At 34.8% G+C, this 18,253-nt stretch overlaps 3 protein-coding genes and 1 long non-coding RNA gene across 4 annotated transcripts in view; 1 reads left to right on the plus strand and 3 right to left on the minus strand.

Moving 5' to 3' along the window:
* Positions 1–4,471, minus strand: part of LOC107590806 (troponin I, slow skeletal muscle-like) — an 8,167-nt gene extending 3,696 nt beyond the window's left edge. The window contains exons 1-4 of the mRNA XM_016279716.1: positions 4,436–4,471; positions 2,890–2,937; positions 2,695–2,786; positions 2,475–2,596 (exon numbers count right to left, since the gene is read on the minus strand). The gene's annotated coding sequence lies outside the window, so the exon portion shown is untranslated. The remainder of the gene's footprint in view (positions 1–2,474; positions 2,597–2,694; positions 2,787–2,889; positions 2,938–4,435) is intronic.
* The window catches only part of LOC107590811 (uncharacterized), a 19,526-nt gene extending 11,524 nt beyond the window's left edge, over positions 1–8,002 (plus strand). The window contains exon 3 of the long non-coding RNA XR_001609826.1: positions 7,919–8,002. This is a non-coding gene — a long non-coding RNA (uncharacterized lncRNA). The remainder of the gene's footprint in view (positions 1–7,918) is intronic.
* tnni4b.2 (troponin I4b, tandem duplicate 2) lies at positions 7,280–9,958 on the minus strand. Its single transcript, XM_016279719.1, has 9 exons — positions 9,883–9,958; positions 9,379–9,448; positions 9,259–9,262; positions 9,127–9,171; positions 8,909–9,040; positions 8,383–8,472; positions 8,116–8,289; positions 7,912–8,022; positions 7,280–7,819 (listed from the first exon to the last, which is right to left on the minus strand). The coding sequence occupies exons 2-8, from the start codon at positions 9,387–9,389 to the stop codon at positions 7,936–7,938; spliced, it is 543 nt and encodes a 180-aa protein (XP_016135205.1). The 5' UTR covers positions 9,390–9,448; positions 9,883–9,958; the 3' UTR covers positions 7,280–7,819; positions 7,912–7,935.
* A 291-nt stretch (positions 9,959–10,249) lies between these two features.
* tnni4b.1 (troponin I4b, tandem duplicate 1) lies at positions 10,250–15,550 on the minus strand. Its single transcript, XM_016279720.1, has 8 exons — positions 15,470–15,550; positions 14,021–14,052; positions 13,893–13,896; positions 13,766–13,807; positions 12,968–13,099; positions 12,774–12,863; positions 11,260–11,433; positions 10,250–11,162 (listed from the first exon to the last, which is right to left on the minus strand). Exons 2-8 carry the CDS (start codon positions 14,029–14,031, stop codon positions 11,076–11,078), a joined length of 540 nt encoding a protein of 179 aa, XP_016135206.1. The 5' UTR covers positions 14,032–14,052; positions 15,470–15,550; the 3' UTR covers positions 10,250–11,075.
* Between the last annotated feature and the right edge of the window lie 2,703 nt (positions 15,551–18,253).

Below are 18,253 nucleotides of genomic sequence, written 5' to 3' on the forward strand. Positions count from 1 at the left end.
GTAAAGTCCACGGTATAGCCTTGAGCCCGTGTTTCCCCAGCAGACTTCTGCCATTCCAAGAGGGGTCAATCACCTCCATTCTTCCTTATGCACCTAAGGGATGTCCATATGTGTATTGCTTGCGAAACCTCCTTCGGGAAGGTTCGAGCTTCCGTAATGCCCCTGTTCCAAGTAGAACGGGTATGTTTTCCCAGTGTTATCCAGTCCTACTCAGTGGGTAGTGCCATAGTAGCAGTAGCTGGTCCTCTTGTGCAGGCCCTGGCCTGTGCCAAAAATAGGGGTGCAGGTGGCTTGCACAGGACACTGGAAGGGGCAGTAGCTGTGGTCTTTTGGTAGGATCCCAATTTCGTCGGTCATCCGACGTGACGTCGGGAGTGACCGACTGAAAGGGAACGTCTCGGTTACGTATGGTAACCCTCGTTCCCTGAAGGAGGGAACGGAGACGTCACGTCCCGTCGCCACAACTCCTGTACCACCGCTGAGCGGCCGGGTCACCGGCTCGGCTCCTCAGCGAAAACCTGAATATGCGGTGCATCTGCTGCCTACTTATACTCACGCTGTGATCAGCAGCAGCTGGATGCATGATTTCTGCCCAGTCCCGTCGGATTGCATCGGCTGTGGGGATGAAGATGAAAACTCCCACGATTCCACACTGGTGTCATCAAACTACGCCTTTGTTTCTCTGTTTGTTTTGAATACGTGCCATACATATTGTGCCGTTTAAAGGGGTCATATTATGTGATTAAAATTTTTCCTTTCTCTTTGGAGTGTTACAAGCTCTTGGTGAGTAAAAAAGATCTGTAAAGTTGCAAAGACTAAAGTCCCAAAGAGATATTCTTTATAAAAGTTAAGATTCAACCACGCCTACCTAAAACGGCTCGTTCTAACACGCCCCCACATATCTATGTTACAATGTGGGAAGATTTGCATAACGTTGCCCAAATGTTCACGCAAAGAAAGAAGGCATAACTTTTATTCTGGCTGAGGTATTGTTGCTGCCGCCATGTTGTGAAGTCGCTGTGTGATTCGTTGTGGAAGCTAAACTACTTTGTTTGGCCTTCCAAAAGAGGACGATATCTGCTTCGGCATGCCTGGAGCTGATCCGTGCTGGTCGCTGAGGAAATATTACAACTTCGCGCTGTCGATCGCTGGATCGGCTTTCACCGTGGACGAAGTGGAGTACAGCCCGGGGTCGTCACATGTGGTTGCCGCAAGCCCGGCGGATGCTCCTTCGTCGAATCCGCCACCTCTGCTCACTCAGCCCGCCGGCCGTTCCTCACTTTATCCCCTGTCCTCTGCTCACTCAAGGCCGCCGTGTGTGACGCTGTGTTTCGTTGTGAAAGCGAAACTACTTTGTTTGGTCTTCCAAAAATGGACACGACTAGAAATCAGTGGTTAAGTTGTATTTACAACACTGTTCCAGAACAGTTCAACCCAAATATTCAGATGTGTGCAGCACATTTTATGGAGGACTGTTTCCTGATCCTGGTAGAGTAGACTACAATGCCGGCTGTTCTGACTCACAGACTGTAAGTACGTTTTTTTATATTTAAAGATTTTTTATATTTTATATATTTAAAGCGAGTTTTTGGGGCAGTGTAGAGTAGGGCTTGTTGTTTGTCATTTCTCCGATCACAAATGCAGACATGGTTTTATGTTTACGCGGCACGATGCAACGCAACACGTAAAAAGATATAATCCATAATTATGTCACCACTGGATGCAACAAATGTCTCGTTTATAATGGGTTTTAATGTTTTTGTCTCGTCGCTCCGGCCGGACACGGCATCACAGTATAGTAAGGGGCGTAACATTTCCGTCACACGCTTGAGGAATTCGACCAATCACAATGCACTGGATAGCTGGCCAATCAGAGCACACCTCGCTTTTTTTCAGACCGATGAGCTTTGTAAAAATCGACACGTTTCAGAAAGGTGGGGCATAGAGGAGAAACAATAATGTACAATATGTGGAAAATCAGGTTTTTTTTTTACCTTAAACCGCATAAACACATTTCATTACACCAAATACACCAAATAATGTTCTTTTTAGCAACATCATATGACCCCTTTAAATTAAAAGTGCAACTTAGGCTGCTAAATAAATAGGCTATTGTTAGATAGGAAGAAAATTGTTGTTTTTCTCCTAGAAATATTTTTGCGAGAGACATGAAAATATGAATTTTCTCCCATCTCATAGATGCCAAATTTTTCCGTTTACCCGAGATACCTTGCGTTCGTGTGCAAAAGTTTTGCTTTCCCAGCCTCACAGGCCAAAGCAAATCATTTGCGCGCGAATGCAAGCGTAAAAATACATTCCTTTTTTCCCTCCCTTCTCATTGTTTTCCATCACCATTTCACCTACGAAGGTCACTAGGGTGAGTAAATTATGACAGAGTTTTCTATTTTGGATTAACGATTCCTTTAAGTTTTATAAAAGGAGTTCAATGATCCATTTAAATCATTTAATTGTACCTGTAATTCCTGTACTGACAGGCCGGAGGAGGAACTCTCTCACTGATCACTTGCTCCCTCTCCTTCTCTTTATCTTGCTTCTCTACTATCAGCATGTCCAGTGCTGTATTCAGCAGCCTTATCTTCAGGATGACAGGACCATTGTTGTCATATCAAAGCAAAGAGTTATTACTTTTGTTATCAATGTAGAATCTCTACTTGAGCATAGAAAAGTACCTACCCAGCAAACTGTGTGTATAACTGTGGTCAGCAGGTGGCGCTCACCTTCAAGCCCAGACGACGAGCTAAAATGATCTTGGGTTTTGGTTTTGGCTTTGGTTGGGGGCTTCGGTTGGAGCATAGATAGAAGAGAATGTTGATAGAGACATGTCACATATATGATAGATATCAGAATTAATAAATTGCTGGTTATTACTGATGGAGGTAGAGATACTCATGCGTCAGACATCCAGTTCTCAGTTATCTGTGAAATAAAATAACTGTTTTAAAATCATCTCTACTCTGAAACACATATTAGGAAATTAACATGAGAATATTTAAGATAACAAGCATTTGACCCATATCCTATGCAGTGCGATTTTAGTATTTAGATACTTTTATAGTATTTAGTAGTATTTTGAATTATAATTTTTCTATTTTTATTTTCATTTTAATTTAGTTTGTTTAATTTATATTAACTTCCGTTTTAGTTTTGGGAATTTTAGTAGCCTACTTTAAATTTAACTTTTATTTTACTAAGGCAACAATTCTAATGTTTATTTCTTTATTTCAGATTTATTAATTAATGAACACTGATCCTATGGTTGTCTAGTATGGTGTTATGACCTGACAAAGAAAATCAGTGTTTTATATTACATACAAAGTCACTTAAAGAGAATGTTGGAACCTTCTGATGTGCTATTGCAAGTCACAGTGATCACTTAACAGATGCATTAGACCTTGTTAGTTGACTATCATATGCAAACATATTTACCCTAGTAAAAAATAATTTAATACTATACATCTATTTCATACTAATATAGTTTAAATCTATAAATATATTTACTGACATATCACTCGAGACTTACAGACAGAAAAATTATAATTAAACTTTATTTGGATTACTACTTGTGCATAATGCACATTTCCTAATATTAAGCCTAAAATGTGTTTTAATGTCACTATTGATGAGGATTGTATGACCTTTGAATAATATTGGTCTTTAAATGCAAGATATTTAAAGTGTACCTGAAGTATACTTGCAATAGCACAATCAAAAATACTTCAGTATATCTGTAGTTGGACTTCAGCACTACTTCTGCACAAAGTGCATTAGTTGTTCCAATTGAGCAGACTTTACCAGTTTAGTATACCAAAAGTACAATTTCAGGGTATTTTTATTAAGTATATAAATATGTAAATGTATTTGTAGTATAGTTAGCATGAAATAAATGTATTTTGAATACTTTTAAGTATATTTATTTTTCACTAGGGTAATCATCATATTTAAATTTCAAGCTACTTTTGTAGTTACAATTCCAGAAAAAGTTTAATAGCACAGCAAAAATAAATTAAAAATTAAAAACTCAAAACAAAACCAAATTTTGCATGTTTAATATAATGTAGCAATTATGCAATCCTTAAAAGGTCATGCATAACTTAATTCTAATTCATTAATGACATTGGTAATCAGACCCTTTAATCCATCCATTTGACCTATCAGTCCTCTACACAGCGGTAGGAGTTCTGTGCATAGCGTCTGTGAGTTTTAGCATAAGTGAAAATCTTCCAGGATTGTCACCAATTTGAGAGACATTTGAATGCAACTGTGCCCAATTTCTTACCAGTTTTATATAAATAATAAATAAATCCTTTACCATCACAGCTAATCTATAACCCCTTCTAACAACTGAATAACGATGCATTTGCAAATAACCAAACACATAGCCCTTAGCCTCTTATGACCACTGAAAGAGACATACCTGCTTGATGAAGAAAAGACAGCAGTGCGAGTTAACTGGCTGACAGAGGAAAGAAGAAAATCCTTAGATTTATAGTTTCAGCACACATGGGAACGTCTCACTAAAATAGACGCCTGTCTGTGCCACTCTACTGACATTTACTGTTCACACAGTAAACTAGCGTAGTAAAACTTTCATTTGGACAGAGACATGCAGCTATGCAGTGTGGACCGGTTTGAATGCCTCTTTTTGGTGGCCAAAACCATATTGATGACCAGTTCAAAGGTCTAAAGGTGATGCTGGTCATAACAGAAATAAATTGAGTGGAAATTACAGTCTATAAGAGGTACAACTAACTTGTACTCATATGTGACCCTGGACCACAAAACCAGTCTTAAGCCGCTGGGGTATATTTGTAGCATCAGCCAAAAATACATTGTATGGGTCAAAATTATAGATTTTTCTTTTATGCCCAAATCCATTTGGATATTTGTACATTTACATTCGGATAAGTAAAGATCATGTTCCATGAAGATATTTTGTAAATTTCCTACTGTAAATATATGAAAACTATGCATTGCTAAGAACTTCATTTGGACAACTTTAAAGGTGATTTTCTCAATATTTTGATTTTTTTGCACCCTCAGATTCCAGATTTTCAAATAGTTGTATCTCGGCCAGTTAATTGCATGATATGATGTTATGCTATGACAGCTATCTCGTGAACGTGATAATTTCCATGCACATTAAGCGACCAATAGCTGGCAGGAGACGATGTGATATCAATAATTTCTGGGGTTTAGAGGGCAGCAAGCAGGTGGAAGCACTGTCTTAATGTAATGCGAGCTGCCCCCGTCACACCTCATTCTTCCTGAGAGGTGACACTCCAAGAGATATGTAGTGAATTACCACCTGCCATTTGTGCTGGATTTATTTTTAGGCATTATGGCCAGATGATTGGATGCCAAATGCAAGAAGTCCTTGTCTTTAAATGGCTTTGTACACTCTCAGAAAAAAGATACAAAAGCTGTCACTGGGGCGGTAAGTTTTAGGTATTAATATGTACACTTTAGGTACTAATATGTACCTTTATGGCCACAGTACGGATTCTTTAGGTACAAAGGTGTATCTTCTGAAAAGTTACTGCCCCAGTGACAGCTTGTGTACCTGTTTTTCTGAGAGCATTTGGTGTTCATATGAAAGTTGCAATATACAGTTTTTTTTTAATATAATATTATGATAGTAATATTTTTTCTGGATGGAAATATCATTATAGCTGGCCATTAAGAGATAAAAAAAATTATAAAATACATTAAATATGTTTATATTTGCACTTATATTCAAGCTACAGCATTTTTATTTGTGTGTGTATGTGTATGTGTGTGTGTGTAGTCCAGTTACAGTCTTCATCTGTCTTCTCTGTTGTGACGTTTATCCATGTGGAAAAAATGTAGGCCGGGACTTTTTTGTCCATCAGGAATTGATTGGATCATTGGATCATAGTTGTTTGTTTATTGCTTCAGTTTTCCATCACAAAATAAAAAAAGGTAATTGCGCAATTCTGATATTATAGCTTTTTTTCTCAGAATTGTGAGATATAAACTTTTTTTGCAAGGTATAGACTCTTAGAATAAAAGTGAAAAAAATAAGTCATATAACAGAAAATGTCATAGAAAAACAACAACAAACAAAAAAACTTAATTTCACAATTATTCCTTTTTTTTCCCTCAGAATTGCGGAATACAGATTCTTAGAAAAAGGTAAAAAAAACAACTTGTATAACAGAAAATGTCATAGGAAAAACATTTTCAACTCCCAATTCTTACTTCTTTCCCTTCAGAATTGTGAGAGACTCGCAATTCTTAGAAAAAAGTCGGAATTGTCAGACGCTATTTTTTTCAATCAAAACAGAATTGGGAGATGTAAATGCAGAATTCTCAGAAAAAGTCAAAATTGCTAAATGAAAATTCAGATTTCTGAGAAACAAGGTCAGATGTAAAAGATGTAAACTCGCGATTACAATTTTATAACTTGCAACTGTGAGAAATAATCTCACAATTCTGAGAGAAAAAAGTTAGAATTGTGACATAAAAAGTTGCAATTTTTTTTATTCCATGGTGGAAACAAACAAAACAGAATCGACATGTAAACACATACTGTAATGTTTAGAAAAAAAGGTCAAAGAAATAAACTCGCAATTACAAGTATATAACTTGCAACAGTGAGAAATAAGCTCGCAATTCTGAGAAAAAAAGTCTGAATTTTGACATTTAAACTTAAACCATTAAAATTGAATGGCAATTGTTGTTAGTTAGCATGTATCAAGGTCTGTTAGTCTGACGTTGCAGAAATTGCACTGGCACGATTTCAGTTGGTCTACTAAAGAGTTTTTTGGGACATTTTAATAACAAAATTAAATGAGTGATTTAGTTTGAAAAGCTTTTAAAGTGCATGTATTTTTTTTTAAGTTCAACAAATTTACAATTATCGTTGATTGATGTTAGAACAACTGAAGGTATTCCTGGGAGACAGCAGTTGTGTTAGGCCTGTTATGAAGTGAGGTCAAATACCGGTAGATAAAAGTGCATGGCAAGTTCAGAGCCTTCAGGTTCTGCTACAGTTAGGGCTGTTGTATCCAAACATTTCCAGAGGTCTTCTGATCTGAAGTCCTAAGTGTCAGTCCTTGTTGCAGGCACTTTTGTTGCATTTTTTTTTTAAGTAAGGGGCAAAATATTTAGGCTTTCTTTGTGTTTTTATTTTTAAGACAGAAAATGGGCTCAGCATCATTGAAACAAGTAGATCAAGTAGACATCAAGTAAGTTTCAGACACTGTTTTCTTGCCTAAATAACTTATTTAAAGTGCATGTATTTTTTTTTAAGTTCAACAAATTTACAATTATCGTTGATTGATGTTAGAACAACTGAAGGTATTCCTGGGAGACAGCAGTTGTGTTAGGCCTGTTATGAAGTGAGGTCAAATACCGGTAGATAAAAGTGCATGGCAAGTTCAGAGCCTTCAGGTTCTGCTACAGTTAGGGCTGTTGTATCCAAACATTTCCAGAGGTCTTCTGATCTGAAGTCCTAAGTGTCAGTCCTTGTTGCAGGCACTTTTGTTGCATTTTTTTTTAAGTAAGGGGCAAAATATTTAGGCTTTCTTTGTGTTTTTATTTTTAAGACAGAAAATGGGCTCAGCATCATTGAAACAAGTAGATCAAGTAGACATCAAGTAAGTTTCAGACACTGTTTTCTTGCCTAAATAACTTGTATGCAGTTTCTTTTTAACTAAAATAAAATATTAAACCTTAACCCCAAGCTATTATTACAATAGGATATATGTGTTATATGAACTTGCATTGCTTTATACATTCATTTTAAGAAGTTTATTAACTCTGGTGTAGTTGTCACCTGAAAGAAAACAAATAAAATTCAGTGCTTAAAGTGTAGGTCAAATATTTGAAGTAAGACGTTCTCAATCAAAAGATAATTAACAAACAAACCATAAAGTTTTTCAAATGTATCTTCTATTGTCCCGCATCAAACAGCTTCTTCCTGCCCTCCATTCCAGACATGGCCTCCACATTCTTACGCCAGTCAGTCACCTCTTCTTTCTGTGAGAGGAACAGGTGTGACAACAGGTATGTGTTAAAATAGCTCGAAAATACATATGCATTACATGATACATGACTTGTCACATGACTTACCTTCTCCTCTTCTTTCTTGACTGTCTTGAGGTTGGCTTTGAAATCCACAGACTCTTTGACCCTGGAGCCCAAAAGAGCACCCAACATTGCATCGGCAGAGATCTTCACCCTCTTCAGTGCAGGTCTCTTCATTTTACCTCTAAGTTCGGTAATCTTCATGTTCAAATCTGCAATCTGAAGCAGACTCGTGCATTTATTATAGTGAATCGACATAAAGTGTATTTTCATTGAATCGACGTAATAAGATAAATGGTGGTGGTGTAGTACCTCCTTTTCATTTTTGGCCACCTTGGCGTTGATATCATACCTCTCTTCATCTACAACATCAATCTTTTGATGGAGGTCTTTACAGAGAGCCTGAAAACAAAGTATTGTACCAATAAAATGACCTTGGGAAATTACCGATGCGGTTGTTAATGCTATTTTTAGATTTAGAAAATCAATGAAGCTACAATTCTTTACATTTTTTGAGCATTTATGTTCCGTACAGGTGGCACCAATTCTTAAATAATAATCGTAGAAATTTAAATGCGCTTTTTAATTGAAAAGATATTTTTTTAATGAATCAAATTAAAAAGTAATTAGCACCATCATCTGAATTAATGATTTGCACCAAATCATCATGTAATGAATATGAAAACATAATTAAAAATGAATTGAATACCTATTTTTTTTCATTAAAATTTTTAATTAATTAAATATATATATTTATTATTATTTGTTTGTTTGTTTGTTTGTTTATTTGTTTATTTATTTAAATTAATTAAAAGTATCATTTTTGAATTAGGTTTACCTGAAGCTCTTGAACAGACAGACCAGACATTTGTAGAGGTGGCACTCTCTCACGCAAGGTGGTCTCTCTCTCCCTCTGCTTTTCTTCTTTTTCAGTCACAAGCATAGAGGTTGCCTTCTTCAGCAGCTTTGTCTGAAGCAAAACATGTCAGAAGGTATTGTTAGATGCATCATCTTCAGGAATTATATCTTCTCTGTAAAACGAACAGAACCAAATACCTTTAAGAACAACCTCCTGGATGCCGAGATCTTCGATTTGGGTCGCTGCAAGAATTAAGTGCAATCGGATTTTGTTCGGGGGAAAAATTATATTGCCATATACAAAAAGTTAAAGTAATAAAATCCACTTACCTGTCTAAATTGGCAATTTTCAATTTATGAAAAGAAATAAAAGTAGGCATGTTTTAAACGTACGTTTACAGCAAGAAATAGATATTAACAACTTAAAAGTCTAAAAGTTAGAATACTTACGACTCAGACATTGTGAGCTTCTAAGTACTTCCTTTTTATGACTAATCTGGTGTAAATCACTAGTCAAAATCTGAAATATAAAGATTGGTGACTCATAAGCACAGTTATTATTACTAGAATTCACTTCATAAGTAGTATTTTGGAAGCACATGACACTTTAACAAACCATGCATTATACATTTTTTAGCACCCATTCTCAGCATCACACACAAATCCATTTCTGATGGATAAACCAGATTTAGAAAGAAATTCTCAATTGTTTCTCCTAGACAGCAGTGAGATTAAATGAGGTGCAAATTGAGACTTTTAATATCCTTTGGCTTCAGAAGAGATCTCAGCATTGTAACCAGCTATGTCTCATCAAAGCTTTTAAAGATCAAACTAGCTGAGCTATGCTACGCATTAATTTGATGTCAGCAGTTATATATTTCATAGGTAATTTTTAGAGCAATTAAATGCATTGGTTTTACAGTTAACGGTGACAAATAGTGCAATAGTTCATACCTGTTCCTCCAAAGACCACTCCAAGGCAATGAGAGTGTGACAATGTCAGTGCACAAGAAAACCCAGGCAAATTTTATGGCCTCTTTGGCCTCCTCTGAGTGGCTCACTAAAATAGACTGAAGCCTTACACCCTGAGGCTCATTTTACTCAGCACCATCAAAACACAATTGCACACATTGTCCACTGCCAGTCACTCTTCATTTCACGTTGTTTGACCCTACAAGGCAGAAAAGGCTTTGCTGAAGTCAGCCATAGCCTTATGACCTCTTCTGTACTGTAAATGAAAGTGATTGTCTAGTTAGCTTGAAAAAATTTACCTTTTATTCAAGATCTTCAGTCAGCAGTTTAATATGGAACAACATATTAAACTGATATGAAGATATGAATCAGTGTATATGTTGTCTCTTCATGTTTTATACTTGTTTCGTTTATACTTCCAATCTTGTTTACATTTCCAGTAGGTTTCCAATGGATTTCCAAATAGTTTGAAATGCAAATAAATGATACCATCGCTGCATTGAATTTGAGTAAATATACACAAAGCATGTGGTAACTTAAAAGCAGTTATGCACTCGCAAGGTACACAACCAAGTGTAGCAATGCATTTCAAGGACAGCGTTTGTTTTGCAAAGGAACTGCACAGTGACACAACGTGTTTCTTTGTGCATGGGTTCATTTAATTTTGGAATGGCATTACATTGCAGTTTTTACTTTCAGTAGCATAGAAAGTGTTACAATAGCTGACATCTTTTATTCCTAAACAGCACTATTTCACAACAGTGCATTCGATTCATTTCCAGTCTGATTATAAATCTCATGCATATTATTATGAATATTTAACATTTCATACACAAAATATCAAATTTGGCTTCAGACGCATCGAAACATAATCTGTCCACAAATTGCAGCAAAGGACAAACTAAGTGCTAAGGTCACCTACAAAAACACTTAAACCTATATGCACATTATAAACCGTTTTTCTGTGTTTAATTGACATTATTAGTCACAAGAAATCAAATTTGTACAGTTTGGATTTTCTTGCTTCCAACCATTTATGTTAGAAGCCTTCTCGTCTGGGTACACATTTCTTGTTACAGAGTCTGAGAAGTAAAAAATAACGTCAACCCTGAATTTTACAAGCTTGGTAGGTAAATGTGCTGGATGTCAAGTCAGAAGTTTACTTTGTAACATTTTTATTGTCCAGCATCAAACAGCTTCTTCCTGCCCTCCATTCCAGACATAGCCTCCACATTCTTCCGCCAGTCAGTCACCTCTTCTTTCTATAAATGGGACAAATATAAATATAGGTTTAGAATGAGCTTTGATTTATCTAAATGATGAATGAATTTATATGCCAACATAGATAAAATGCATTACCTTCTCATCTTCTTTCTTTACTGTCTTCAGGTTGGCTTTGAAATCTGACTTTGATGACATTTTGGATTCAGTCAGCGCATCGAGCTTGGCATCATGTGACTTCTTAACTCTCTTCAGTTTGGTTCGTTGCTTTGTACCCTTCATTTCCCAAATCTTCTGAGTCAAGGACTGAATCTGAAATGGACCACAATGATGGTAACTTGTGAATCAATTGTTTTGATGTCAGTTTTGTATTTATTTATTTGAGAGGAGTGTTGTAAATGTAATAAGAAAAATTAATTATTGACAAAAATATAGAAAAAAATTCAGTAATTGAAATAAAGCTTGAATAAAATAAATATAAATATTAGATGACAAAAAACTAACTGAAACTTTAAAAACTTAAATGTAAATTAGAACTGTTGCCTCTGCAACTAGCTGAAATAATAAGTTAAAAGTACTAAAATGACTAAAACTGAAATCAAAATAAAATAAAGATTAAAATAATAATTGGCAAAAGAACAAAAATACCAAAACATTAACTACAATTAAAATAAAAAACCTAAAAATATAAAAAATAAAAGCTAATTCAAAATATTGATCAATACTGTAAGAGTTTATAAATAATACTAAAATATCTTTGCTTGATAGACATTGTGCAGGCACAATTTTCATATTCCCTGGGAATCCATAACCTTATCATAGTCATGTTACCATCCACCTATTTTTATGCTCATTTTGGATTGTTGCATAAAAAACCGCTGAATGGAAACGTCAAGATGCGCATAAATTCCAAAAATGTGCATAAAAAATTTATGCGCACAACTGAGAGGATAAACTTTTTATCCGATAAGAAAAAATGTGCATAAACTACGATGGAAACACATTTACCAAATAAATTCCACCATGTGCATTGAAAAAGTCATGTGACTTTGCGCTATGAGATGGGATAAATTGACTAACCAGTGGACCGATCTCGTTCACAGCATCTATATGTTGTTTTGGTCACTCTGAAATGCCTGAGGAAAGTCTGTTATCAAAGTATTTCTGTATAATTACTGTCTTACACGACTGCGTTCCCAAACAGCAGGCATCCACCTCTAAAAGCAATGACCGCATTTATTGTGTTTCGTCTGCTCTCTCTGAAGTGCAAGTAATTTATCATATATGAAAATTATTATATTAAGTGGCTTCTCCTAGTTTTCTTAGAGATATTTAGTGCCAGTTTATCAGGAAGTGACGATTTTGTTCTCTTTGACCCGTTGGATGGAAACGGTGCTTTATTTGCAAATGTTTTATGTGATGTTCAGTTTTGCGCATGAGTTAAATTCGCATCTTTGGATGGAAACATAGCTATTGTTGGTGTCATTAACAACGGTTAGGTTATGGATTTGAATCCCAATTCAAATATTTAATGCTTTATTTAGTAGAACCGTGGGATCTTAACACTTGGTAACATTTGTATTCATGAATAAACTACTAAATCATTCGTTTGTCTTTGTAAAAGTGGTCACAAAACATCACAAAACCATTACCTCTATTTCATTTTTAGCCACTTTAATTTCAAGATCATATCGAGCCTCATCAACAGCATCAATCTTGCGGTGAAGCTCTTTGCAAAGTTCCTGAAAAACAAAAAACCCCAACTGAAGACATTCATGAATATATACAGTACTGTATATTTATTTCTGCATGTTGCTTGTGCAGAAATGCTTATTCAGGAAAATACCTGGAGCTCCTGTGCAGACAGACCAGATAGTTTGAGAGGAGGAACCCTCTCATTAAGAGCCTCATCCCTCTCTCTTTTATTCTGCTCTTTTTCAGCTGCCAGCATAGACGTGGCCGCCTTCAATAATTTGCTCTGTAACGTAACATCACTGATGAGACTATAAAGCTCCAGAAGATTAGCACATAGCTTAGCGCATAGCGCAACACACTGCTAACACAGCCAGCCATTTTGTCATGGATTCTAGTCTCGCCTTTTATTACATACATTACATTTAATATGTGCATATGTTCACTAACCATATCAATATTACAAAAAATATGATATACCGTTGAAAAGTTTGGGGTCAGAATGTTATACTCACAAAGGCTGCATTTATTTGATCAAAAATACAGTAAAAACAGTAAAAATTTAAAATAACTTCTATTTTTTTATTTGAATATATTTTAAAATGTAATTTATTCCTGTGATGCAAAACTGAATTTTCAGCATCATTACTCCAGTCTTCAGCGTTTTCATGATCCTTCAGAAATCATTCTAATATGCTGATTTGCTGAAACATACCATATTATTGTTGAAAACAGTTGTGGTGCTTAATATTTTTTGCAAAAAACTGATATGAAATTTTTAATATGAAATTTAGATATTTGGTAATATTATAAATGTCTTTACTGTCACTTTTGATCAATTGAATGCATTCTTGCTGAATAAAAGTATTATGTTATTAATATTAATATGAATGAATTTCTTTGAAAAATAACTTATTAAACAGTGTATTTCATTAAAAAACAGACAACTTACTTTTAAGAGCAGCCGCCTTGTGGCAGTATACTTAGTTTTTTTCTGAAAAATAATACAAGTCATATTTAATCTCTCCAAATTATTTATGAATAACTTATGAACTATGGTATATCTTCCCAAAACTTACCGGTCTACCATGACGAAGCACAGAGCAATGCAATAAGAAAAAAAAAAGAAACACCAAAATGCGTTAACAAAAGAGATCAATAGATCCACTCTACAATTTTAATAATAGGGCTGTCAAAGTATACTTACCCTTCAGACATGTTTTTTTCTCTCTATAGACGCTGAAAAGACATCACATATGATCACATTAAATGGAAAAGGGCTGTCCATGTATGTGATCTTAAATATCTTGGAGGTGATGATATCATTCAGTGTGTATGAATCTGTGCGTCAGATTTGCGTCGCTAGGAAACATTCTTACAGTCCACACATAGATCATAGTCTGGAAAGGTGACGAGTGCCAAGTATTTAAAAGGCGGAGGAGTCACAATGTAGAGGAAAATTTAATTTGGGGCCCTCGTATCCAAAGAAGACTCTTTATATAAAGCCCTGGTGCCAAGCACTCTCTCCATACCTATTCATTGCATTCGTACCTATTGTGCCTGATAAAGGAACATGCTTGTTAGTGTTCCCAGCCTGGCTAAATTAGAACATTGCTGCCATTCTTTCATATGGCCCAGTTTCAAGCTCTAGCCTTGAACTCACTACACTGGATACTAATGCTTTCATACGGATCCTGTCTAGAACTTAAGTTTTTGGAAAAGATAGCTGTTATTTCTAACTAAATTGTCAGGATATTTTGAGTGTTTTGCTAAAAAGTAAAAAAAAAAGCACTGTTATTTTTTAATGCATTTTATTTCCAAAACCCTCCAACATCTAATTCTTGGTAGCCAGAACTCAATTTTTGAAAACGATAGCTTTAATTTCGAACTAAATTGTCAGGATATTTTGAGTGTTTTGCTAAAAAGTAAAAAAAAATGCACTGTTAATTTTTTTATGCATTTTATTTCCAAAACCCTCCAACATTTAATTCTGGGTAGCCAGAACTTAATTTTGGGAAAAGATAGCTTTTATTTTTAACTAAATTATCTGAGTATAAAGAGGAAACATGTTAAATGATGTTCAAAGTTTTATGCTTTTGATTTCCAAAAAAACAATATACAACTTGTTTATGGTTACCTTTTTATTACCTTTTTTAATTTATTTTTTTTACTTTTGAGTGCTTAAGTGCAAGACAAACCATCTGAGAACAGGTTTCATGGTCTAATTGGTTCTGCGAGCCAAATCTCTGGCTAAGTCAAGAACGTTGGATCTTGTATCCACACTTCTCCATGTCTATGCTAGCCGTGAAACAGCTACAGTATTTCATAACATACATTCCTTAAAGCTGACACAAATGGCTTGTTACGGAAATACATGGCACGGTGTTTGCTAATCCCTGCGGGGAGCCGCGGTTATGACACGGGAGAATATAGGATGTTCATATACATTCATCCATCCTCCAACAGTAAAGGTGTGAGTATGATTATCTTTGAATGTCTAAATGTGTGCTGTAAATCTATGAGCGATAAACAGACCATACAGTACAAATCCCCTCAAATGTTTAGCAATAAACCCAACATCCTTAAGTATTTATGACAACATGTGTGGGCCCATTAAACTTGGTGTAAACATGCTGTGAATGCTTGCAAGACTTACCTTGAACTAGTAGGCAATCAGAGCAGGATGAGTTGTGTGGTGCCGTCAAAGAAAAACAAACGTTATATGTTTTTCGTGATAGATTTATGGGTTGAATCCTGCGTGTGAATGGTTCACTAAAATAGACCCCCGTTACGTCCCTTGTACTCACGTGTGCAAATATCTGGGCAATTTGTTCTCCAATCTCCAGCTTCCTCAGTGGCATTTGCACAGAAAGGGGTGTGCATGTCCTCCAGGACAGGGACATGCACATTTCCAAATGACACACACTAGTGCAGGGGTCATGCACTTCAATTCTTTCTCTGTTGCACTTGCAACTTGCAATCAGGCTTATTATGGTTAACTTAAACTAAAACGCTTCAAAATGCATTTTTGTTCGTTAAAATAAAGCTGAAATAAATAATAGATTACATTTTGTTTTTTTAAATGTTGCTTTGGCAACTAACTGAAATAAGTTTAAATTAATACACTCCACTTATTAACTAAATACATACAAGATTAAAAAATAAAATAAACTAGAAATAAGTACAAATGAAATGTGGAATAAAAACAAAATAAATGTTAATAGTTTTATTCAAAAATAACTAAAACTAATATTTATTACAAAATTACTAAAACTTAAAATAATATTAAAACGAAAATGTAAAAAAAAAAAAAAAATAAAAGCTAATTAAAAATATTCATAAAACCTCAAATAATTTATAAATAATACTAAAATAACACTGCTATTAATGAACATTTTAAAGATTCATTTAGAGGTTTGTTCATTTTGACTATCTGATAAAACAAATACTTCTGCATAAGGATAAAATTAAATTGATAACACTTTACAATAAGGTCCCACTTGTCAACATTACATAACTACATTAATTAACATGAACTAACAATGAAAAAATACTTTTAAAGCATTTATTAATCTTAGTTAATGTTTGTTTCAAGATTTTCTAATACATTATTAAAATCAAAGTATTTATATTAATATTATTTAATGGAGCTGGGGTAACGGAGCTTACAATTACAGTTGTATTTTTATTCACTAATGCCAACAAAGATGAATAAATACTGTAACAAATTTATTGCTCATTGTTAGTTAATTCATTAATTAGTGTTATAATGGGACCTTATAGTAAAGTGTTTCATTTCATTTAATTGCACTGTAACTTTGTGAATTCATAAAATAAGCTTATTTTGTTAACATATATGATTTGTTCATTCAGCAATTGTAATAAAATGTTCTCCTCGTAAATGCAAAAGTTAACTTGCCTTTTCATTAACCTGCGTACTTATGTTCGAGGACCATAAAAGCAGAGTTCTTCAAGGCTATGGAGCCCGCGTGCTGTGTAAATGGAGTGAGGGCAGACAGTAACTCATGTGTACTTGTTTAGAAGGGACTGACAGCACCGTCCTAAAAGTCTGAAGGTTTTAATTATAATTCGACAAGGTCAACAAGGTCGTATGATTATAGTGCACTTAAATCTCATTCTAGGCCACAAAAAGCAACTTACGTGAACATAATGGCAAAGCGCTCAATGACGATGTAACATGGTAGTATTTTTATGAGATATAAAGTGATGTTGACCTTTGTGTGCTGATATGTCATGTAGGCCCAGCATGTGACTAATTTCAGCTTCCAGTGATGATACTGTGCCATGAGTTTTTACTGTGTGACAGAATGAGACAGGGGTTTTGCAAGCGCTTCTCAGATCCTCTGCTGACTGCTGGCATGTAGTGGTAGTTGTCAATGTCAGCAGACCTTGTGAAGTAATTTTAGTGGAAGTTTGCTGTGCAATAAAAGTGTGATATGTAATGAAACTATGATTCTGTAGGGTGACGTGTGTTTAAAGTCTCTGGCTAATGGTGTTACAATTTTGTATGAAAATAAAATTCACTAGAATGTAAGACACAACTGCTGTTTGAAGAGATATAGAAAGTAAATATATTGCTCATATATTGATCCAAATTACCCTGTTAATTATTCTTTGAACTGACATGGGCCCTCTAGTGGTAATGAGGTGATTTTTTTTGCCTTTTAGATGTATTGCTGGTCATTTGTGGTTGTGAACAATTGTTTATTATTCTTTATAGTTCTTTTATACTACCATTCAAAAGTTGTTGTTTTTTCTAAAGCTGCATGATTCATTTGATCAAAAATACAGTTAGTTGAAGCAGTAATATTTTGAAATTATTTTACAGTTGAACTGTTTTCTGTATTAAAGGGGTCATATGATGCGATTTCAATTTTTCCTTTCTCTTTGGAGTGTTACAAGCTCTTGGTGCATAAAGAAGATCTGTAAAGTTGCAAAGACTAAAGTCTTAAATCCAAAGAGATATTCTTTATAGAAGTTAAGAGTCAACCACCTAAAACGGCTCGTTCTAACACGCTCCCACATATCTACGTCACGATGTGGGAAGATTTGCATAACGCCACCCAAATGTTCACGCAAAGAAAGAAGGCGTAACTTTTATTCTCTCTGTAGTATTGTTGCCGCCGCCATGTCGTGAAGGCGCAACTTTTTGTTTATTTGAGTAATCAACATAAAAATGTGTGCTTATGTTACAAATGATTAAGTTCTTCTAACTCAATGTAGTTTGCTGGTTGAACATAATTTCATTAGAAGCTGTCAGAACTGTTGCAATAATTTTTTTTTTTGAGCTAACATTTTTTAGAGTGTGGAATCTGTGATAATTTTTTATTTATTTGTATGATTTTTGGCAAATAGAAAGCTCAAAAGAATAGCATTTAATTTATATACAGTATATATATATATATATATAATATTATGA

The sequence above is a fragment of the Sinocyclocheilus grahami genome, unplaced genomic scaffold (genome assembly GCF_001515645.1).
Source record: "Sinocyclocheilus grahami isolate Dianchi unplaced genomic scaffold, SAMN03320097.WGS_v1.1 scaffold133.1, whole genome shotgun sequence".
Classification (NCBI taxonomy): Eukaryota; Metazoa; Chordata; class Actinopteri; order Cypriniformes; family Cyprinidae; genus Sinocyclocheilus; species Sinocyclocheilus grahami.

What these genes read in the sequence shown, in the direction of transcription:
- tnni4b.2 (XM_016279719.1), bottom strand. An exon ending in TGTCTGTTCAAGAGCTTCAG is followed by an intron (nt 8,473 to 8,908) that starts GTAAACCTAATT and finishes CTTTGTTTTCAG; the next exon opens with GCTCTCTGTAAAGACCTCCA. An exon ending in TCAAGAAAGAAGAGGAGAAG is followed by an intron (nt 8,023 to 8,115) that starts GTAAGTCATGTG and finishes TTCCTCTCACAG; the next exon opens with AAAGAAGAGGTGACTGACTG.
- tnni4b.1 (XM_016279720.1), bottom strand. An exon ending in TGTCTGCACAGGAGCTCCAG is followed by an intron (nt 12,864 to 12,967) that starts GTATTTTCCTGA and finishes TTTGTTTTTCAG; the next exon opens with GAACTTTGCAAAGAGCTTCA. An exon ending in TGGCTAAAAATGAAATAGAG is followed by an intron (nt 11,434 to 12,773) that starts GTAATGGTTTTG and finishes GGTCCATTTCAG; the next exon opens with ATTCAGTCCTTGACTCAGAA.